Raw genomic sequence first — 23,185 nt, forward strand, 5'->3', positions numbered from 1 at the left:
TGGAGAAGGGGAAAGAGGCAATGTAATTCTCTGACCATGTCCTGGTGAATGGAGTGGTCCAGAGGAAGGCAGTTCTCTTCATGGAGGACTGGCAGTTGAGATGATGCCCTGGATCCTGGCAGCCTGTTTGGAAGTCACCAGCCTAGTCAATGCTGTCTGTGTGGTCTGGAGGAATGGCCAGCAATGCTGCAAGAAGATCTCTTTTTTTTTAATCCAATCTCAAGGTAAGTGCCACACTCATCTCTCAAATTTCAGACTCACCACAACTTTGCCACTGCACCCACCTCCCACAAAGTCTTATGTTCTACACTCACTATTGCATGCAGCATCTGCCGTCTTTCATATTTATTTTCTCCAAAATGTCCTAACCCTACTGCTGCATGACAACGGCTGCCTACTGACTTGCCAAGGATAATTGGTAACCTGCAGCTGTGCTACCCACTTGCACCTCACTCAGTTAAACCCTCGCCCCAATTACAGGTGGAAACAGCCCAGATAAGGGCAGAAAGAGATAGGATAGGTGGAGGGCTACCAGGCATTAGGCCCATATCCACCATTAGAAGAGAATTCTCTCCTTCACAGGAGAAGTCCATGATGCCAAAACATGCATGTCCTGTCAATTGAGTAAGTATCAACTTTTATTCCACTGTAGTTCACACATTGATCCCACTTTGTGTTATTCTTTGCATGCCACTTCTTACCATTGGCTGTGTCAACTTCTTTCCCTTGAGTTTTGCAGATGCCAACAGAATGGCCACAATCCCAGCAAAGAATGGATAGCTCCACAGAAGCCGCCTCCTTCACCTCTGAGGGAGAGCTCCAAGGCCTCAGGAAGTATAGGCAAAGTTGCATCGTGCATTCCACCACCCAGCTCAGATACTGACATCTTGGTGGGAACATAATGTTTATAACGTTTGAGAGCCTAGGCTGATGAGCATATCATTGCGACAGCTCTACAACTGATTGAAGAAGAAAAATCTCAAGTTGTTGGCATTTAGAATACCGCCAGAGACCATCCACCTGCCAAGCCCCAGTCAGGACAGGACCCTATGGTTTTGGCAATCGGGAATTTTTCATCAGAATGCAAAGAAGGGTAAAGGAACAGCAGGCAGGTATGTGGGAGGCAATGATGTTCATTGCCCAGAGACTTCAGTCCTACAGTTACAATATGGAGATCCAGCTGCCTCAAGTACGTGATTGACAAGATACCTCCCAGGACAGTTTGCTGACTGACTTGAACATCCAGGCCTACTGCATTCAGAGTCTTCTTGGTATGTGCACACACCTGAACTCAAACACCCAACCAGTGGTCCTCATGGCTGAATGTATGGCATCAGATGCCCCTTCCACACAAGGAGACTGGGCAGTACCTGGAGGCTCCCAACCAGAGGAGAACAACAAGTTTCTCAGAAGCTGCCTCTCAAAACACTCCAGAGGAGGCTTTCTCCTTCACTTTCCACTTCCCTGTTCCTCCCTGATCTGTGAAAGTTCAATTGAGGAGCAGACTCTTCTGGGATTATCTAGCTAAACCACCAAGGCCAACAGGCTGCATTGCCTGTTCATTTGAATCTCTGTCTATCCCTGAGTGTAACAGCCATTATGATGCCTAAACATCATGTCCTCACAGTGTACCATGGAGTGATATTTAGATTTAGATTTAGATTACTTAGTGTGGAAACAGGCTCTTCGGCCCAACAAGTCCACACCGCCCCGCCGAAGCGCAACCCACCCATACCCCTACATTTACCCCTTACCTAACACTACGGGCAATTTAGCATGGCCAATTCACCTGACCTGCACATTTTTGTGATTGTGGGAGGAAACCAGAGCACCCGGAGAAAACCCACGCAGACACGGGGAGAATGTGCAAACTCCACACAGTCAGTCATATCTGTGCTGAGAACCTGCTGCAGCATGTAGAAACAGGATGAACAAGGTTTATATAGGACAAGGTTCAGCTAGCACCCTTTTGACCAAACATCGCAATTCTTTCTCTAACTTCTTTGTGCAAAAGTGTTGGTCTTGAATGACATGGTCAACAATGTCTGGGGCAGAAAGGAGTATTTACTTGGACACAATGTAGTAGGGAGGCTGCAGGCCTGTTACCTGCACATTACAGGGTTCTGTTTGTAATGTGTTGCCCTCTAAACTGCTTCACCATTATGGATCTGGTAGCCCCCTCCCTCACAAGTCAGGACATTTATCCCATCCATTCAGGATTTTGTTGTGGCCTTTTCTTCCCATTGGAGTTTTTATTTCCAGTGCAATGGAAGGCAGCAACAAACACGCTTTGGGCAGTGGTTTCCAGCCTCGTTGTTTACATATGTTGCTGGCATGCAACATAGTGTGCCATGCATAAAGATGTCCTCTATCTTTGCTGAGGACTACTGACCAGCAAGGCAAACTGCTTGGTTCAGTGCTTGCGTGTATCGACAAGGTAGTGGTTCTGTGAGCATCCAGGTAAATGCTAAATGAGTGAGCGCAAAGAGAGCAAGCTCGCAGTCCTGTGATGCAGCTTGAGATGCAATCTGATCCAATCCATGAGCTGAGTTCCTGTCACTGTGTACAAAGTGTTATTATAGCAACGTTTTGATGCTAATTTCTAGTGCACTCTAAAATGGAAGTCTAAACTCCCTCAGTATTTGGCAAGTGTATTGTAAAGGGCATGAAGATCCTGAGGTGTTGGCAATTATTGGATGCTAATGTCTGTGGATGAGTGGTGCATGTGGGTGTTGCCCATGGATCGTGCCCTGAAATCTTCTGCATGATGAGCAGCATGGAGGCTCTTCAGTCTGCTGTGAGCTGAAATCACCAGATACCTGTTCTGACTTCCATGTCAAGACCATTTGGTGTCTAGTTTGCTTGCAGTGTAGTATGGCACAATGCTGTATATAAATGATGCAAGATGTACAATTAATAAGATCATCATTAATAAGTAATAGTCCACTTAACTTGCTGCTGCCTCACAACAAATTCATCTTGACTCCTGGAAGTTACTTAAAAGATACAGCAAGTTGTTTTGGCCACTGAGAGGCCTCACTGGGCTTACACAATTCTGACACATTTTTTGCCATTGCACTCATTATTCAGATCTGTACAAAATTCCACTTGTAAAATATTTGATGAGGTGCCATATATAATATAACAGCTACTGTAGTAGTGGTAATGTTATTATAGAAGCATGAATGGAGGATTAGTTAATATACTTGAAGAGAATAGGCATAAATGAGACATCTTCAAGATGACAAGTTGTGACTGGTGGAATTTCAAAAGCATTGGTCAGTTGGCTATTTTCAATTTGTATTAATGCCTTAGACCAAGGGAAAAGGTCATGTATCCAAGATTATTCTTGATTAAAAAGCTAGGTGGAAATGTAAGCTGTGAGGAGAATGCCAAGAGACTGCCATGAGAGGTTCAGTGAGTGGTCAAGAAGGTGGTTGAGATAATGAGGATGTGTCACTTTGGTAATAAGAATAGAAAAACAATATTAAAGGCATGAAGCTTGTAAGTGTTGATGTTCATTTGGACTTGAATATAATCATGCGAGGAATACAGTAACTTATCTTATAATAAATAATTCGGAAGGTAAATGTCATGCTGTTCTAAGATGACCATAAGAGTTAGGAGCAGAAGTATACCATTTGGCCCATCTATTCTGCTGTGCCATGGCTGATTGATACTTCTCAACTCCACTTTCCTGCCTTTTTCTCCATAGCCCTCCATTCTTTTCCCTATTTTAAAAAAAGGAATATTTTATATACATAATGTGCCTACCACACTCTTGTAAAGAATTCTACTGATTCATTACCCTCTGAAAGAAGACATTTCTACTCATATCTGTCTTAAATAGACAACCTTTACTCAGATAGGTGAAAACTAGGTAAAATGAAGGGCTTTTGCCCGAAACGTCGATTTTCCTGCTCCTCTGATGCTGCCTGCACTGCTGTGCTTTTCCAGCACCACTCTAATCCAGAACCTTTACTCAGAGATGCGTCTTCTGCTCATAGCCTCTCACAAGAGGGAAAAAACCTTTCTTCTTCTACCGTATCGAGTCCCTGACAAATCTTGTATATTTCAATATATATGCCTGTCATTCTTCTAAACTCTAGTGAGTACAAACCCAACCTACTCCACCTCTATCCATGAGAAAATCCCTCCTTACCTGGAATCAACCTAGTGAATCTTTTCTGAATTGCTTCCAATGCCGCTATGTCTTTCCTAAGGTAATGGGACCAAAACTACTTTGTTAAACCACACCTGAAATACTAGTACCTTGTATAGTTTTAGCAAGACCTCCTTATTTTCGTACACCATTCCCTGTGAAATGAATACCAAGTCAATTGGTCTTTCCTATTACCCCTGACCTTGTATGACAGCTTTTATCCCCTGACAGTGACTTTGGAGCATCTGAGTCCAGGATCTCTCAAAGTATTGATCCCTCCTCTATCCTAACCTCTTAAATACATGTGCTGGCAGTCTCTCAGCTGATCACTGACAGTATGAAGTTAAATGGCTTGGCTTTCCTTTTCTGTCTTCTCCCACTGACTGAGAAAGCTCCAGTTCTGGCATATCTCAAAAGAAAAAGGGAGAAATCATGTTGAGTTGATTTGTGTTCCGTGGAATCCAGTAAATGTTTGTGGCTTCAGTGATGCCACCTGCAAATCGTTATGTCTTGTCATTCTATCTCCTCTATACAAGATTAAATGTGTATGCGCACTTTCAATATCCTGCTGCCAGTTATTGTGCACTACGTTTTGCAATAAAGGGGGAAGCTAGTGAGTTCCTTTTTAATATGTTTGGCTCTTCTGACTTCCACAGTTTAATGGTTGAAATATATGAGAGTTATAATGGGTGAGGCTTGTAATAGTGTTAAATTTGTGATTGTAAAGGACAGCATATGAGTACTGATTAAAGGTTGTAGATAAATAGTGACCACCTGCAAATTCTTTAACTGTTCCTGGATCAAAAAGATTTTACAAATAGATTAAGAGCAAGAGTGGAAACAGAGAGAAAGTAGGACCCCTTAAAGATTTACCAGGATGTTGGTAAAATAGACTTGAAAGACTGGGATGTTTTTCATTAGCGTGTAGGAGGCTGAGTGGTGACATTACTCAGGCTTCTAAAATCATGAGGGCCATAGATAAAGTGAATGACAAGGGCCTTTTCCCTAGGGTGGGCGAGTTCAAAATTGGGGGCATATGTTTAAGGTGAGGGGATAAAGATTTAAAAAGGACATGAGGGGCAATTTTCTTTTACACACTGGTTTGCATATGGACTAAACTGCTAGAAAAAGTGCTGAAAACATGTACAGTTACCATGTTTAAAAGATATTTGGACAAGTTCATGAATAGGAAAGGCTTGGAGGGATATTGGGCCAAGTGCAAGCAGGTGGGACTAGTTTAGTTTGGGAACATAGTGTAGATTGGTTGGACCAGACAGTCTGTTTCCGTGCTGTATGACTCTAAAAGACACGAACTCCTTTTCAGAAAGCGCCATGGATGTCCCAAATCAGATGGTAGTTCAAGAAGACAGCTCTCAATGGTATTCAAGAATGGGCAGCAAATGCTCATTCCATGAAGTAATTCTTTAAAAGTGGTGATGGACTCTATAGAATCAAACAGTGGATGACACTAGTAGTCCACTTGATACAAAATATGTTTGAAAGTGAACTCCCTCGTCTTGCCAAGTCAAATCAGATCATTAAACTTAATGCTGCACTGCATCATCACTCCTATATACTTGAATGAAGGATCTTCTGCACCAACGCTACCCCACTCACTAACGCATGCACGAATGCCCCTAGCCTGAGGATACAGATCAACTCATTTTTTTTCAAGGTCTTTCACCAAGTCTCCACTGCATTGTCAGGTGTTTTGATGATTCCCATCTCCCATGACCAGCAATTGCTCCATTTATCAAAGCCCTTCAATTTTGAAAAACTTTCACCACTACTTGAAGCCACAATGCTTTCAGAGATGCAATGGTATTGATTCACAATATAAGGTCTTCTGCTGATTCGTGTGACCAGTGAATAGTGAAGAAAGCACTAGATGCATGCAGACATTTAAAAGAATATACAGAATCAATTTTAATAATGCATGGAATGTATTCATTGGGTACATGATAATAATGTTTTGTGATCTTCACTCCCATTTTTGGTGTTTAACTGTTTGGAGACTGATTGTTGCTCAACATTTGGTAGATACCCTATTGAGAAGAAATATTGTGTGTGTTCAATAAGTGCTTGGCTTTCCAGTAAATCATTTAAATAGTTAACTATGCTTGTCTGGTTGTTAACCTGTATACAAATGGAATGCTGTTCATTTATGGAACACCCTGTCTGAGGGCAGTTTTCCTTCTAAACTCATGACAGTCTTTACTCACCATCTTCCCTAGCCCCAGTTACATAATATATAATTTAACAATATCATCACTCAATTTGAAGTGCAGTTCTTTTACCTCCATTGGGTGCAGTACATGATCTGATTGGCTCCCTCATCAAAAATGTTTCTTGGTTTCTCTTCTTCATAAAGATTCTTTGCTTTCCCTTACATTATCCGAATCAAATGAGCAATGCCGTTTTTGCAGTTTCTGTTTTGAACAGTCGCCAGTGTGTTGACTTACTAGCCAGTTGGCCTGCTGAAATGTTTCGGCTTGGTTTCGTTTCATTTTGTGGAGCTTGTAAAAATGTACCTTTAAGATTTGATTGGAATACCAGGTGACAAGACAATCACAAATCATCCTAATTGGTCTTCACTTCGGTGCCCATTTGGTCCAATACTTTTCAATTTTGTTTTTAAATCAAAGACTGCCAGAAAATCAGGGAAGAGAATTTAGAGCCAAGAAAGTTGAAATTTTTGTCTGGTCACCACTAAACCTCAAAAATAAGCAAGAAGCAAACTATGTACAGTTCAGTTTAAAATAGGCAAAATAGGAAGATGAGAGAAACTGATTAAGCTGAGCCTATTTAGAAATGTTATCTCTGTTAAATTGCATACATTGATTATTCAAAGAAACTTAACAGAGCAAAGCAATTATCATTCTCTAAATTGAGCACTTACAGGTATCATATTTGGCAGTCCAGTCACTATTGGAAATGTACCATTGTTGACCAGATGAATGTGCATTCGAGTTTGAGATTTGTTTCTTTTCTTTAGGGATAACATTCAAAGTTGTTGGATTTACCTTTCAAAAGATTCCTATTCCTGTTCAAGTTGCAATGATTTTATGCAGGTTCATGCCAAAAACCATTGATCCTATTATGTGCAAAAGTGTCAAGTATAAAGAGCTTTAATGTAGTTGAGGCCAAAGTGAGCTGATGCAGTGGTAAGTAACTGTAAAGTTCCCTTTTTTTATAATGCTTCAGAAGACCCAACTATGATTTTTCAGGTTTTACTGACTAATTCAATAGTTATTAATTTGTTATTATGGTGCAACATTTGGCAAATGCCAGTATAAAAAAAAGCACCATTGTTGACCAGGAGGCATGATCAAGACAGAGATTGATCAATTTTCAGAATATGAATGTCATCAAAGGCTATGGGGATAATGAAGGAAAATGGTGTTGAGAGAGACATATGATTAACTGAGATGTGTAGCAAGCTTGACAAGCTAAATAGCCTGTTAGATTGTGGGGTTCACTTAAGTTTGATTGTAAGATCCAAATAAAATACCATTTATAGACTAAAATTGAGAGAGCCAGTCCAAAAGGTTACTAGTCCTGATTAGCTACATGGCAAATTCCAAGCACAATTATGTTTTTGCTAATTTGAGTTTAGTTTTATCATAATGGGTAGGAAATAAATTATAGTTATTACAACAATGACTTTCAGCCAATACATCTTGGGTTAGCAGTTTGCAACACCTATTGACTGTGTACAGATCTCCTGCTCTGTTGACTAAAGTTATCCTTCTGTCTTCAGTCTTTCTTTGTGTAGTGAATTATTAAGAATCAAAGTTTATTAATTCTTGCTACCCATTGTTCATGATCAGAGACATCCTGATGTTTAGTTGGCTTATTATTTATGAAGAGTTCTGGCTGAATTTTGTATTGCTGAGATATTGTTGGCCCAATTCCTATTTTCTTTAAAAAGCAACAGCCCTCTTAGTGACATTACTTCCTGGTGTCTGCTGATTCATTCTTTGACATGCCTTTACTGTTCTGTGGCAGTAGAACAAGGTATGTGAATGCCTAGAGTATGTAGTGTCACCCCCCCCCCCCCCCCACAATGATTTAATATCATCCGATATGTTTCAACTGATATAACTGAATGTTCTGTAAAAAGAATTGTGCATGACTCAATAATGACTGTTGATGACTAAACAAATTAAAGCTCAAATTAACGGCATATTGAAGTTAAAAGATTAAAGCAGTGCAAAACTTAGCTGTGTTGTGTCCTTGAGTAAATACATTTACTTCAAAGCATTTTCAAAATTTACATTAGTTTGAAAAAGGTGAGTCATAAAACCTGGGCAACATGGCCACCTTCATTACAGGAAGTGTAATATTTTTAACCACAGTTTTATTCATGGAATGTGGTTGTTGCTGGCTAGACCAACATTTATTGCCCATCCCTAACCTCTGAGAGGGCGGTTAAGGAGTCACATGCATGCCAGGCTGGGTAAGGATCACCGATTTCCTTCCCCAAAGGAGATTATTGAACCAGATGGGTTTTTATGAGAAAATGATGTGGTCATCGTTAGGCTAGCTTTTTATTCTAGAGTTTTATTGATTTCAAATTTCACTATCTGCCATGGTGAAATTTAAACCCGTCAATTGAGACCATGAGCCTGGGGTTCTGGATTATTACTCCAGTGATATTAATGCTTCGCCACCATCTCCCCTTATGTACTATTAAACAAAGTATAAGTGAATCCATTACTTAAATAAGTCAAAATTATTGATTGAAAAATGATTCAACACTCTATATCTACTCCTGCATTGTGTCATTCCATGTGAATGTGATCTTCTGCTGAGAGCCCCCCTTTCATTTCAGAGTGGGAGGGGGATAAAGCATAGAAATGGGACTTTCAACCCACCATGTCTATGCCGACCAACGAATACCAAACTACACGAATCCCATTTACCTGCAGTTGTCCATAGCCTACTATGCCCAATCATTTTATGTACTCATCCAGATGTTTCTTCAATGTTGTGAGAGCACCCGCCTCCATGGTCTTCTCAGGAGCACACTTCATATTTGTATCATCCACTGGTGAAAAAATTCTTTCTCCAATCTTCTCTCAACCACTTGCTTCTCACTTTAAACTTATGCCCTCTGGTCTTACATGCGTCTGCCATGGGGCAAGATTCTCCTGATCTACTCATAATACCCCTCATAATATTTTATAGCCCTCCTCTGCTCGAAAGGAAAATAATTCCAGCCTATCCAGTCTCTTCTCCCAACTGAAAAATTTCATACCAAGTAGCATCTTGGTGAATCTCCTCTGCAACATTTCCAGTACAGTCACGTCCTTCTGACAATGTGGCAACCAGTACTGCGTAAAGTATTCCATCTGTGGCCTGAGCAGTGGTCTATAAAATCGGAACAAGACTTCCTTGCTCCTGTGTTCAACATCCTAGCAAATGAAAGCAAGTATTCTTTATGCCTCCTTCACCACCCTGTCTACCTGTGCTGACACCTTAAGGGATCTATGGATTTGCACATCAAGGTTCATTTGTTCCTCATCACTCTCTAGGGACTTTCCATTCAACTTCGTATGTCCTTCCCCTATTAAACCTCTCAAAATACATCACCCCACATTTATTGGGATTAAATTCCATCTGCTATTGCTCTGCAGAGTTTGCCAGCTGATTAATATTAGACTGTAGCTGAAACCATCCTCCTCTGTCTCAAAAGCACCACAAATTTTCGTGTCATCTGTAAATTTACTAAAATCCAAGTCATTTAATGTAAATAACAAACAGCAAGGGTCCTAACATTGCAGTGTAAGCCCAGCAAGGTAATCACCCTTTTTGTTTTATGTCTAACCTCTACCCAAACAGCTTCTTTTGAAGAGCCTTCTATAACATCTTCCCTCATTACTGCAGTGATGGTTTTCTTTATCAGTATTAAAATGACTCCCCCCCCCCCCCCCAAATCACACACCCTTCAATTCCACCTGCAACTTTTGTACCATGCAAAATTGAGCTGCCACCTTTAAGCACCTCGTCCTCCTTTGTTTGGCCTGTGTTCCCTGCTTCCAGCTGTGCTTAATGTAAAGAAGCAATCACACTCGGTCACTTGTTGAAAGCAACAAGATTGTGTATACACCTTTAAATCATTTAAAAAAAAACACTTTTTCAGAATCTGCAAAACCTTGCAGACTATTGAAATTTTTAGCAAGCTTTGAAAAGCTTCCTAAAAAAATTCAAGCAACAGGTGGCAGAAAATAACTCTGTTACTAAGTAATAATTTGTAAGTAGTTGACTTTGCATAATGGAGCCTGGGAGGGTAGGATACTAGGTAAGTAGGGTGGCAGCTGGAGACTGGGTAGAATTCCAGGTTGGGGGTTCTGGGATATGTCCAGTCCTTGTGGGGTGCCTTGGGGTTTTTTGGTCAGGATCTTCAAGGAGTTGTAGTTGATGTGTGAGGTGGGTATGGACTTGTTGAATAGCACCTCAGTTGTTGGACTATTTCATTGCCTAATGTTTCCTGAGTAACTATTTTACTTGATTACCTAGGAATCCTCTGAAGTCTCTGATTTAAATGGATGAAGGGAACTGCCCAGCAGAAATGTCAATTTCCTGGGCAGTTCTTTCAGTGCATGCGAGGGTCCTGGCATCATGACTGCCAGCAGAACAGTCTGATCCAACCTTTCTATAAATGTATTTGCACAACTCACTTCAAATTTTGGCATTCCAAGTTACAATTGCATTTAAATTACTATGCATACATTTTTTGATTCTTTGCAAAGTAAAGCACTTGGTTACACAACATTAGAAACATATGCCAAAATATTCTGATTGCCAGATAGTTTTGGAGCAGTGCAATTTCCCTGCATTTGGAACTCTCCAATTTTTTCTTTTAAAAGCCAGATCATTCTAAGTATTCCACTTCGATGAGGTTAGTAGTTAGCCTGGAAAAGGCAAGTGATCAAAAACCTAGTCTAACTTTCGTAAAACTAATCAATAGACTCTCCGAGTCACTAAACATGCCCGACTGTGCCTCCTGGTTTTACACAGTGCCCTCTTGGACCTCTGACAACCACAACTGTCTGACCGTCCCATTGCTGCTGGCCTAAGCCCCGATTCCTGCTTGCCTGCTGGCTATGCCACTCCCCTTGGCCACTGTCAGCTCCGACTCCAGTGCCAGCCCAATATTCCCCACAGACCTGACATCCTTCTGCCTGCTATTCTTCATCACTTAGCTGGTACCCTACCTACCTGCCGATCAAATCCCTTAAACAAGTGCCACCTGAACGCTCATGTCTAATGAATTCACTGTTTCATAGTTGTTGTCACAGAGATTGGCTGTGCTATTGGACAGTTAAGTCTCAGAACACTGACACTGACTGCTGCTAAAGGGGCCATGGTTTGCTTTCTCCCAACAATCACGCAAGACTGGAAAATTGTGTTCGTTCTATGAATGTTGTGCATTTCTGGAGGCGGTAGGATCGGAATTCAGAGCTAGTAATCAGACGGGATTGGGGAAAAAAATAGGAGCAGAGTAGCAATGTGACTATGACTGCCATTCTTCACTTGTGTTGTGACGTGGAGGGTTTCTGCAGTATCACCTGATGTGATTGTTGCAGCTAACTCACTTTCTTTTGAGATTGCGTTTTTTGTTTATTTTCATCACACTCTTCCCATTGTGAATTGCTGATAGAATTTATCTTTTGAACGTCTTGCCAAAGGTGGTATGAAAATGGCATATTTAACATCACAATTTAGCCAATTTGCTTTTATGCCTTCACCCACAGTGCAGAAATGCAGGTGGTTCTGGTATAATGTGTGTTTCGGCAGCATGATTCGGCTATAACATGGTTGAAAAATTAGTAATCAGTATTTTCGAGAATAGTTCTGTTCACAGCAGCTTGATTCCAGTGCGGATTAGTTCACGCACTTCATTCTATGCTCATGCTGATGTCCGTGCTGTTCTGCGCATGTGCCGATGTCTGTGCCATTTGGAGCCTGCACGATGTTGGCACCGGTCTTCGTGATGTCCTGCGCATGCGCTGATGTCTCTACACCCATACTGCACATGTCAGCGCTGGTCTTTGTGACAATACTGCGCATGCGCTGATGTCAGTTGCTGCCGCAGCAGCTTTCTGTGAGAGGTACTGTACTGAGAGGAGCTTTGTTATATTTTTAAAGTGTATGATGTTAAGTTTACTTTTATTTCATTAATAAATATCATTTCAACCTTTTATTTAGGCTGTGCTATACTTTTGTGTTAGACTTTTAGCTGATATTTGAGTAATTGTGCGTGATATTTTTTGCTGGTCTGCCCCAAGCTCACTTTTCTCAGCCTCCGTTATTTCTATTAAGCGATGTTTCGCTGGAATGCAATTACGGCGTTCTAGGAGAACTACTTGTGTATAAACTCAGCTTTTGTATTTCTGCTCATAAGCGTGCGATTCACTTGGTGGTAATTATCGAATTTAAGTGCCAAATTCTTTGTGGAAACGGTGGAAGATCTCCCATTGTGATTTTAAAATTAATTTCAATAATTTTGTTCCTAAAGCAATCAATATCAAGCAAGACCATATATTGCAAAAATGAATGCAAAAAAAAAGCAACAGTATTTCTTTGAAATTTCTCCTTATCTTTTTGTGCAGTGCAACCCTTCTAGCCTTTCTAGTTGAGCTACTAAAGAGCTCAGTGGCCATGCAAGAACAAATGTTGGGTGGAAAAGGTTTCTTGGTAATCGGCTACCTCTTAGAAAAGGTAAGTTTTCAAGAAACAAAATGAATCTTCATTTCAAGGCAAAAGTATATCTGGTTGAACTTGATAAATTAAGCTAAGTTGATGCCTTTTTTGTGATATTCAGATAAGAGGATACATAACAATATTTCAACTTCGACAGTTAATTATTTACAAAAGTAACTAATTTGAAAAAGTTGAGTTCTGATTTTTTGAAGTAATTTTGAATAATATTTAATGAGAACATATGTATTATTTCAATAATAGTAGAATTCAATTCAATTTAAATTCAATAGAATTTAAAACCTATTCCAGGTATTTTTGTAGGAGAGCTATGGCAATGCTCCTTTCTTTAAGGATTAAACAAAATCTTTTCAAAATATGGTAGACAAACTTTGTATTTTGACATGTTGATGTAATAGCTAAATATTTGCTGGTGAATAAGATTGTCTTAATGTGCAGATATTGTCAAGATAGTTATGTTGAATGGCATAGCAGTGGAAAATTTTCACATTGACCCAAATCATGATGTTTCAAAAGGTTACAATTTATGTTCAGGAGGTAACGATTATGATTTTAAAAGCAGATTCAATCATTTATTATATCTTCTGGTTTTTCTTCTTTCTGCATAAAGTCATCCAGAGTTCATATTACACGAGCTGTCCTGGAGCAGTTTTTGTCCTTTGCTAAATATCTGGATGGTTTGACCCATGGAGCACCTTTATTAAAACAGTTGTGTGATCACATCCTGTTTAATCCTGCAATCTGGATTCATACCCCTGCAAAGGTATGGTTTTTTATAAATATTTGGAAACTTTGTATTTGCAGAGAAATGCTTTCTCTTGTCTGTGTTTTTTAAACCTGTGATTAATAGTCAGTAAAACTTCCTTGAATCACTGCATGGAGAAATTGATTGATTAGATTAGATTACATTAGATTAGATTACATTACAGTGTGGAAACAGGCCCTTCGGCCCAACAAGTCCACACCGACCCGCCGAAGTGAAACCCACCCATACCCCTACATTTACCCCTTACCTAACACTACGGGCAATTTAGCATGGCCAATTCACCTGACCCTGCACATCTTTGGACTGTGGGAGGAAACCGGAGCACCCGGAGGAAACCCATGCAGACACGGGGAGAACGTGCAAACTCCACACAGTCAGTCGCCTGAGGCGGGAATTGAACCCGGGTCTCAGGCGCTGTGAGGCAGCAGTGCTAACCACTGTGCCACCATGCCGCCCAAAATTGCTTGTTGAGTTTTAGACCTGAGACCTCAGCTCTCTCGTTTGTCATGTGTGAGCCTTAACACAGAGTTGTGAGACTGTGTTAAGAGGTGCAGATATGAAATAATACATTTTGGGCAAGGAACTACTTAATCAGGATAATTTATTAAGCAACAGAAGTTACATTTAAAAAATTAAGGCAATCTGTTTATGGGAGAAAGTGAGGACTGCAGATGCTGGAGATCAGAGCTGAAAATGTGTTGCTGGAAAAGCACAGCAGGTCAGGCAACATTCAAGGAGCAGGATAATCGACGTTTCGGGCATGAGCCCTTCTTCAGGAATCTGTTTATGGGTTCAGATGGTCCTTTCTTCCCACTGTCTGTAGTAGTACAAGGGCTTGCAACTGCTTTTCTCTGGTTTGTCCCTACATTACTTTATATTTATGCAACAAACCTCTTCAGCTATTTATTTTTAATTTAGGGGTGCTTCCTGTGTTCTGATGTACTTGTCCGTTCTGACTGAGGCATGTATATCACTGAATTGATCAAACTTGTTACTTTGTGTCAGTGCTTTCATTAATTTATTAATTGTGGTCATGACCCTGAGCATGTAACAAAAAGCATATCCTTGTACACAGTCCATTGTTAACTTTTGCCTGCATTAGCAGTAAAGTGATAGAAGGTGTCATCAACAGTGCTATCAAGCAGCTACTTGCTCACACATCTTGAGTTCTGCCAAGGCCACTCAGCTCCTTACCTCATTACTGCTTTGGTTGAAACATGAATAAAATACCTAAATTCCAATGGTGAGGGAAGTGTGACTGCCGTTTACATTAAGGCTGCATTTAATGGAGTGTGACATCGAGGAGCCCAAGCAAAACTGGACTTGACAGGAACCGGGGGGTGGGGTGGGGGAGAGGGAGCTGTCCACTGGTTGGAGTCATAACAGGCTCAAAGGAAGATGGTTGTGATTGTTGGAGGTCAGAAATCTCAGTTCCATGACATCTCTGCAGAACCTCCTCCCCACTGGAATTGTGGGTCTACCTACTGAACATGGACTGCAGCAATTCAAGAAGGCAGCTCGCCACCATCCTCCCCAAGGATAACTAGTATGGCAATAAGTGCTGATCTTGCAGTGATGCCCACATCCTATAAATTAAAAAAAAATTCTCATCCATAGTTTCATTCCCCTATCTTCATACCTTGTTCTAACCTTAGAAACGATGACTCCAACTCCAGCTATTTATCCATCCCTTCACTTCTTGTGTTTTAGCATCTATTCCTTCAACCATCTCAGCAATAAGCTCTGGCATTCCTCCCTCAATCACTCATCCCACCCTAGTGCTTCTCCTTTTAATTGGTCCTTAAAATGTACCTCTGTTATAAAGCTTTTCAACAATTAAGTGTAATTAAGTGTATCCGTCTACCGAGGTGTTAATTTTTAACTGCCTATGATCCAGTGAAGCACGTTGCAATCTTTCACTACTAAAGGAATTATGCAAATGCATATAAATATGCGAGGATATTTTCAAGCAGAAATAAAAAGCAAAGATGCTGGAAATTGGATAGATTTAAGTGTTTGAAAGGAGGGAAAATGAGAGAGACCAAAAGGGAAGGCCTGTTAAAGATTGGAAATCAGATTTTTTAAAAAAACTCTAGGGTTGGTAGTGAAAACCAAAGGTAGAAGTAATTGGATCAGTCAAGAAACAAAATCTATGGTCACCACATTTCAGGATATGGAAGTTTTAGTGAGGGTGCAAAAGAAGTTTACCAGGATGTTGCCTCGATTTGAATGTAGTAGCTGTAAGGAGAGGTTGGATAAACTTGGATGGTTTTCGCTAGTATTGTAAACTGAGGGGTGAATTGACAGAAGTATATAAAATCATGAGAGATGTGGATAGGGTCCATAGTCAGTCTTTTTCCTAAGTTGGAAATGTCAAATATGAGGGGGCAAAGAGTTAAGGTGGGAGCGAAGAAGTTTAAAAGGAGATATGCGATGACACTTTTTACATAGATGGCACCTGGAATATGCTGCCAAGGGAGATGGTAGAAGCAGATACGATAGCAATGTTTTAAGAAGCATTTAGACACATACACAGACAAGGAATAGAAGGATAGGGACCATGAGCAGGCAGAGTGGATTAGTTTAGAATGGTATCGTCGGCACAGACAGGGTGGGCCGAATGGCCTGTTCCTGTGCTGTACTGTTCTACATTCTAGAGAAACTGCAGAAGACATGATCATTCGTAGCTGCTGCCCAAAAGTTACTAAAATAGGAAACCTGTGAGTAGAACCAAAATTTGCAAATTAAAGGAAACTGAATGAGGGCAAAACATACAGATTTACATTGTTGAAATTAATATTGAACCCAGAAAGCTGCAAAATACCTGATTGACACATGAGGTACTGGTCCTTTAACTTGGTTTGAACCTCTTTGAAATACTACACAAGGCTGAGAACAGAGGCACCAAAGTAGGAGTAAAATGGAGAGTAAAGTTTTGTCTGTCATTTTAATCCCATACCAACAGTTGTAAAATAACCTTTTATGTTTAATTTCCAGGTGCAGCTTTCACTTTATACGTACTTGTCTGCTGAATTCATTGGCACTGCTACTATATACAGTACTATACGTAGAGTAGGCACTGTGCTGCAATTAATGCATACTCTCAAATATTACTACTGGGTAATTAATCCATCTGATTGCAGTGGCATATCTTCCAAAGGGCAAGGTAAGAATCATATGAAACTTTTTTTATGAACATTACAGTCATTGCAGTAAACCGAAATGTTTCATTTTGCTTCTCCAAAATTCTAATATTGTTGGTTCCAACTGAACATACTTGATCACTCTCTCTTATTTGGATCAACAATTGGAATGTACTTAATGAAACAGCTATGAAGTGCAACTTAGATTTACTTTCAACATAATGAAAGATATTTTAACATCAATAAGAGAGTTTCCTGTAAACACAAGTAAATGTTGATATGGAAAATTTACTTTTTTTAAAAATCATCTGAAGTATGTGAACATAGGAAGTGGAGTAGTCCATTTAGCCCCTTGAACCTCTTTTGCAATGAAAGTTTATGTTAACAAAATTGAGTTACTAATATTTTTATGAAGTGAATCTGACTTGCATCAATTTAGTAGGAATACTTGTAGTGAAAATGCCAAAGAAACCTAATTTTAAAACATTTCTATTGTCACTGTTTTTCTGTTAATTAAGTTCTCAGCAAAGTCTTTATTACTCGAGGTCCAATGATTCTAATATTTTTGGCCAGTCTGTGACTTTGCGCCATTTGTAAACTTGTGTTCATCCAGACCTCTGTTGCTTCAAGCTGAACATGCTCCATGCCCATCACATTGTTTCTGGTGTATGTTTGGTTCCCTTTCTGGCAATGCTTTGATTTTTGAATTTTTATTCTTGTTTTCAAGTCTTCCATGGCTTATGCTCACTGCTTTTATAACATCCTAAAACTGTTTAAGATCTCTGCAATCCTTCAGTTCTGGCCTCTTGCATATTCTGACTTTTCATGTTCCACAATTGGTGGCTGACCTGCCGAGCTTAATGTTTGAAATGTCTTCCCTAAACCTCCATGCCTGTTTGCATTTTCTCCTTCCTTTAAGATGCCTCTTTGACCAAGTGCTTGGTCACCTGTTCGAACATCTCCTTGTGTGGCTTGATGTCAAGTTCTGTTTGATAATGCTCATGAAGCACTATATATATTCTTCAATGGAATCTGGTCTTCACGGCACAGGTGTTGCCCATCCCTAATTACCACAACTGAAAAGTTTGCTAGGCCTTTTCAGAGGACATTTGAGTCAACCACATTGCTGTGAGTCTAGAGTCACATGTAAGTTAGTCCAGGTAAGGATGGCAGATGGCCTCCTGAAAAAAGCATGGGTGAACCAGATGGGTTTTTACAACATTATTGATAGTTTCATGATCACCATTATTGAGTTTAGTTCTTAATTCTAGATTCATTAATTCATGGATTTGAATCAGTGTCTCTAGAATATAAGACTGAGTCTTTGGATTATCAGTTGAAACTTTATTGCTGGTACAGCACAGCAGGTCAGGCAGCATCCAGGGAACAGGAGATTCGGGGAACAGGAGATTCGACGTTTCGGGCACAGGCCCTTCTTCAGGAATGCAGACCTCACTTTCTCCTCTTTGGATTATCAGTCCAAGTTACCTTACCATTTTGGCACCCGGTCCCCAAAACATTTACAACATTAAAGGCATAATGCAAATTACAAGTTGCTGTTAGGATGACATAAGCATGAGCAGGTTTAGAACGTTGTTTTGTAACTGTGAGCTTCTGTTTATTTCTATATATAAGTGATTGTTGCAGTCTATTATAACATTTTTAATTAGCATGACAGGTGCTGACTGAGAGCTAGAAATGCACTCAAAACGTGAATCACCTGGAAAGAAAGAGGCTTGAAAAATCTATTCTAATATAGTCAATAAGAAACTAACACATCATGTGATATGATTTTGGTATGAAATCATCCATATTGGCTTTTGATTAGTGGTTTTAGGCCATTTATAGTTTTGAACTCGTGACAACAAAATAGCTAAGTGATGTGAAGTGAATTTGAAAATATTTCCCTTTGGTTTAAATTCTCCAGGAGCTTACAAAATATTATTTCTAGCAATTGTCCATGAGAAATGAATAAATGGAGCAATGTCAGAAGCAGAATGTCAAAAGGAAAGAAATTGTTGAGCAGTTATCCATCTCAACTGACCCCTCTCCATTTTGCATACTGTTAATGTCCCCAGTAGATATTGGGGTAAGCAGTGGAAACGTGAATGAGACAGATAGGAGCTTTATGAACACATGGAACTGGAGGTGGGAACATTCAGCAAACAGTTTCCCATCATTTAGCATGCAGAACATCCAATTTAAATCATATTCAGGAAACTGGTTTTGCTAGGAACTGAAAGGATCAGCCCATAGCTCATTTTAAAGAGCAATTTAATAAAGCGTAAACTTATGATGAGTTAACTGTGGCTAAGTTGGTAGTAGTCTTAACTCTGGGTTCTGACACAAAGGTTAAGTCCCACCCCAGAGACTTGGATACAGAAATGTTGGCTGACACTTCGTGATTATTAAGGAATACTGCACGTTCAGATGTTCCATGTTTTTGATGAGATGTTAAACTGGCCCCATTGCTGTCTCAGGTGGACTTAAAAGATCCCACAACATTATTTTGATGAACAGCAGAAAACGTATCCCTGAAGTTATAGCTAACATTTATTCCTCAATCAGCACCATTAAAAACTTGATTTTCTAGTCAATTTGATTTTGTACATTCTGCTCTGGGCATGAAATGTAGTACCTGTAATTGAATGAAAAAGTGTTTGCCAGAATTATGTCATTCTTGACAGATATTGATTTCAAACTACAAGCTGAAGAGTAACATTTCCAAAGTCACTGAACATAACTTGATCATGTGTGTTCTCCATGACTGAGTCTATGTGCTGAAATAAGCTTGCAATGGCTTATTTTAATATCAATGATTGATTAGAGTTGTATTGTGTTCAAGTGTTACTGATTCGTGATTTACTTATTATGCGCAATTCCTTTGACTTTTGTCTCTCAATAAAGCTGTCACAAAGACTTCCTCAGCTGGTAGGGTGGAGATAGTCTGATCAGCTGACATCCATGACACATTTTTTCTACTGTTCCGCAATCAATGGGTGATTTTCTTCCATCATGTTAAGACGAAAGGTCATCTTATTACAAGCTGTTAACCTTATTTATCCAGTGATCTGGTTCAACTCATTTTCAAGTGTTGGCAGGTAGGGTTGAGTGATTGGTAGGGTTGGATCTAAAACTTCTGAAAGATTTTTGTTGAGGCAAGCCTACATGTGCTAATGCACTGCCTGTGATTCATGTGTAGTCGTCACATGGTGAGACTTTACTCTTCGATGTTGACACAGAGTAAAGCTAAAGAATTTTTTTTCCCAATTTTCTCCCCTTCTCTCCTCTCCTGAAGGTGGTGACTCATGCTGGGGTATGGTTCCACAGGCACCAGCAGCCCTCCGGTACCTCACCCAAGGGTCTATTCTTCATGTGTGAGCCTATACGGTGAGTATCGGTGGGCTATTCGACTGTGGGGCATCGATGCCAAGGACGTCCTTTCTGCACCTGATGACCGTGCATGCATTTTTAGCAAGATGGCTTCATAGTGACCTGGAAGTAAAACTCTGCCCAGTTTTCTATATGCCTCTTCTGTACTTTGGAGCATTGAACGATGAGGTACCATCTTGAAGTTTATGTAGAGCTTAACAGGAGTAGTAATGGAAAGCTTGAAATTCAAATAGAAGTTAAAAATTGAAGTTACAAATGTAAGTCAAGAGAGTGCTGAGAATAGAGCTGTTTTTAGATCAGTCTTCAAACCTGGGACTGCATATATTGTAACGAATGCAAAAATGTGTTTCAGAATGGTTCAGTCGAAGGTGTGGTTTTAGTAGTTACCAGGTTTATCTTTGCTTTGGGTTCCAAGACACAATTGCTTATTTATAGAGCATTGAAAAATAAAAGCGATGAACTTATCACATTCTTCAAATTAGTATCATATTATCCAAATTAACTTGTTCATACGTTCTGCTGCACTCTTAATTCTATTGTATTAAATTGGTTATATTTTGGTTTAAAAACAATGAAGATGAAAAGGCTGTTTGTAAGTTTGGACAGACATATAGTTTGTAACTGTAAAGGAATAGGAAATACTGAAAATATGACAAATCATATTCTTAGATATTTTGACTTTCCTAAAATAACCTTATAAGGAACTTGAAATATGCATTCACCAGTAAGATGCTTTCTCTTTCTCCTGTGGTGCCAATTGAGCTGAACCGTGGAATTTTCACTGATTATTGTTCTGAAAAGGATTGATAAAATGATATAGTTGACAAAAGCCTTCATAATTACTGCATATAAAAATCACAAAGGTTCATTGTATGAACTGTGTGGGTAAAATCTGAATTGAAGGTTGAAGTCTTTTGATATGAAATGCCCACAGTACTAACAAAATAATTATTGGAGACGATGATCTCAGACTGTGGTAAGACAAAGATTTATGAGCAGAATTAAAAGGCGAACTTTGATTCGTGTCGGTAATCAGTATGTTCCATGTTCAGTAAGGAAGATTGCAGTCGTAAACTTGGTCTTACAAAATTAAGCAAGAAAAGCAAATGAACTGTAGTTAGGTTAATATTTGTAAAATAATGCAGTATCCTGGCCAGAAGAGTTATAGCTGAAAGATGTTGATTTTGAAATTAACCAGTTTTGATGGAATGAAAGGTGACTTTGCCCAGTATTAATTGGAAAGAATTAATGACAGATGTATATGTGGGATGAAGGAGGGCACAGACTTTTTAAACAGATAAATGTTGAAAGTAAAGAAGTTTTTTTAAGCATTGCAAATGATGAATGCTGTGGCGACAATGCAGAAAAAATGAGTAGTAGAAGGAATCAAAGGAGGAAACCTACTTTTCCGCTACTTGAAGGGACAACCTTTCCTTGTTAGCAACAGCAGCTTGTATTTTTATAGTTCCTTTGATGAAATAAAAGATTCCACAGCCCTTGACAATAGTATTCTGAAATAAAATTCAGAGACCAAATCATATAAGGAAATGTTAGGGCAAATGGCCAACAACTTGGCCAAAGAGCAAATCTTTTAGGGCGAAAGTGAGGTAGAGAGGTAGAAAAGTTTAGGACAGTAATTGCAGAGTTCAGAGCTGAGGTAGCAGAAGCCACAGCTAGCAGTGATTAGAGATTAGAATCAGGAATACTGAAGTGCAAAATTGGGCGAATGTGGATAGCTTCGTGCGCACGCACACACACGCACACAATTGTTAAAGATTCAAGGAGCCATTTAGAATTGAGTTGTTTGGCCATGTTATGAAACCTCTCTGTGGCATCTGGGACTTAAAACTGGACCTTCTGGACCAGAGATGGGGTGCTACCACAGAATTACAAACACCTAAAACTAGTCAAAGCTGTTGAAAGAATTGTAGGTAATCAGATTGCTTAGAAAGGCTAAATACGAATTGCAGCACTGTACATGGGGCAGACTGCTAAATCAGGGCACTATTTAGTAAAACTGTGCCTGTTGTAATTGGGTATGGGCTGAGACAAGCTATCTAGTAACACCATTTCTCTTTGACATTGGTATAGAAGTTGTGATAAAAGAAGCACAGAAGGTTGCCAAATTAGGAGGCCAATTGGTGAAAGGGGTGATCTTTAATGATGTCCCGGAGCTATTGGCTACCACAGCATAGTCTACAGATCCTGTTGGATAGCATGATAATTAATGTAAAAAGGATGAGCCAAGATGACTGAAAGAAATGAAGAAAGTAAGTTGATGACAAACTAAGTGGTTAGCAGCTGGAACAAGTAAACAAGTAAATGCTGAGAAGCATCTTATTAGAAATTGGTCACTACCATAAATCGGAGCTAGAATAGTAATTACAAAGAATGTATTCTTTAAAGATAAAGAGAACTAATCAACATTAGAATAGAAGTTCGTCAAATCAGTCTTGATTCTTTTCAGTGTTTTGTACGGGTGGCACTGTAAGCAGGGTAGATCAAAACATTATGAAAAGATATTAAGAGATTACGTGAATAGCCAAAACTTTAGCGGAAAGACAAATTAGGCTATCCAATTTTGATGTTAAAGGGGGAGGACAGAGTACTTATTAAATGGTGAGATGTTGCAAGCAATGTGATCCAGAGATTTGGGTTTTATATACACTGATCATTTAGTTATAATGAAATGTCTCCAAAAAAAATCAAACATGCATTAAGAATGTGGCCTTTGTCTGGATATCTGTAGTACATGAAAGTAGACATTATGCTGTAGATTTACAAGACTCTGGTTAGACCAGAGTCTGGAATACGCAGAAAAATTCTGGATGCCACATCTTTAATCGGATATAATGGCTTAGAACATAGAACATAGAAAAATACAGCGCAGTACAGGCCCTTTGGCCCTCGATGTTGCACCGATCCAAGCCCACCTAACCTACACTAGCCCACTATCCTCCATATGCCTATCCAATGCCCGCTTAAATGCCCATA

At 39.6% G+C, this 23,185-nt stretch overlaps 1 protein-coding gene across 1 annotated transcript in view; it reads left to right on the forward strand.

Annotated features, from left to right (window-relative positions):
* nbeaa (neurobeachin a) overlaps positions 1–23,185 on the forward strand; it is an 849,844-nt gene that overhangs the window by 146,648 nt on the left and 680,011 nt on the right. The window contains exons 11-13 of the mRNA XM_043692709.1: positions 12,781–12,889; positions 13,500–13,652; positions 16,653–16,821. Of these exons, the coding sequence (XP_043548644.1) occupies positions 12,781–12,889; positions 13,500–13,652; positions 16,653–16,821 (431 nt within the window). The remainder of the gene's footprint in view (positions 1–12,780; positions 12,890–13,499; positions 13,653–16,652; positions 16,822–23,185) is intronic.

The sequence above is a fragment of the Chiloscyllium plagiosum genome, chromosome 6 (genome assembly GCF_004010195.1).
Source record: "Chiloscyllium plagiosum isolate BGI_BamShark_2017 chromosome 6, ASM401019v2, whole genome shotgun sequence".
Classification (NCBI taxonomy): Eukaryota; Metazoa; Chordata; class Chondrichthyes; order Orectolobiformes; family Hemiscylliidae; genus Chiloscyllium; species Chiloscyllium plagiosum.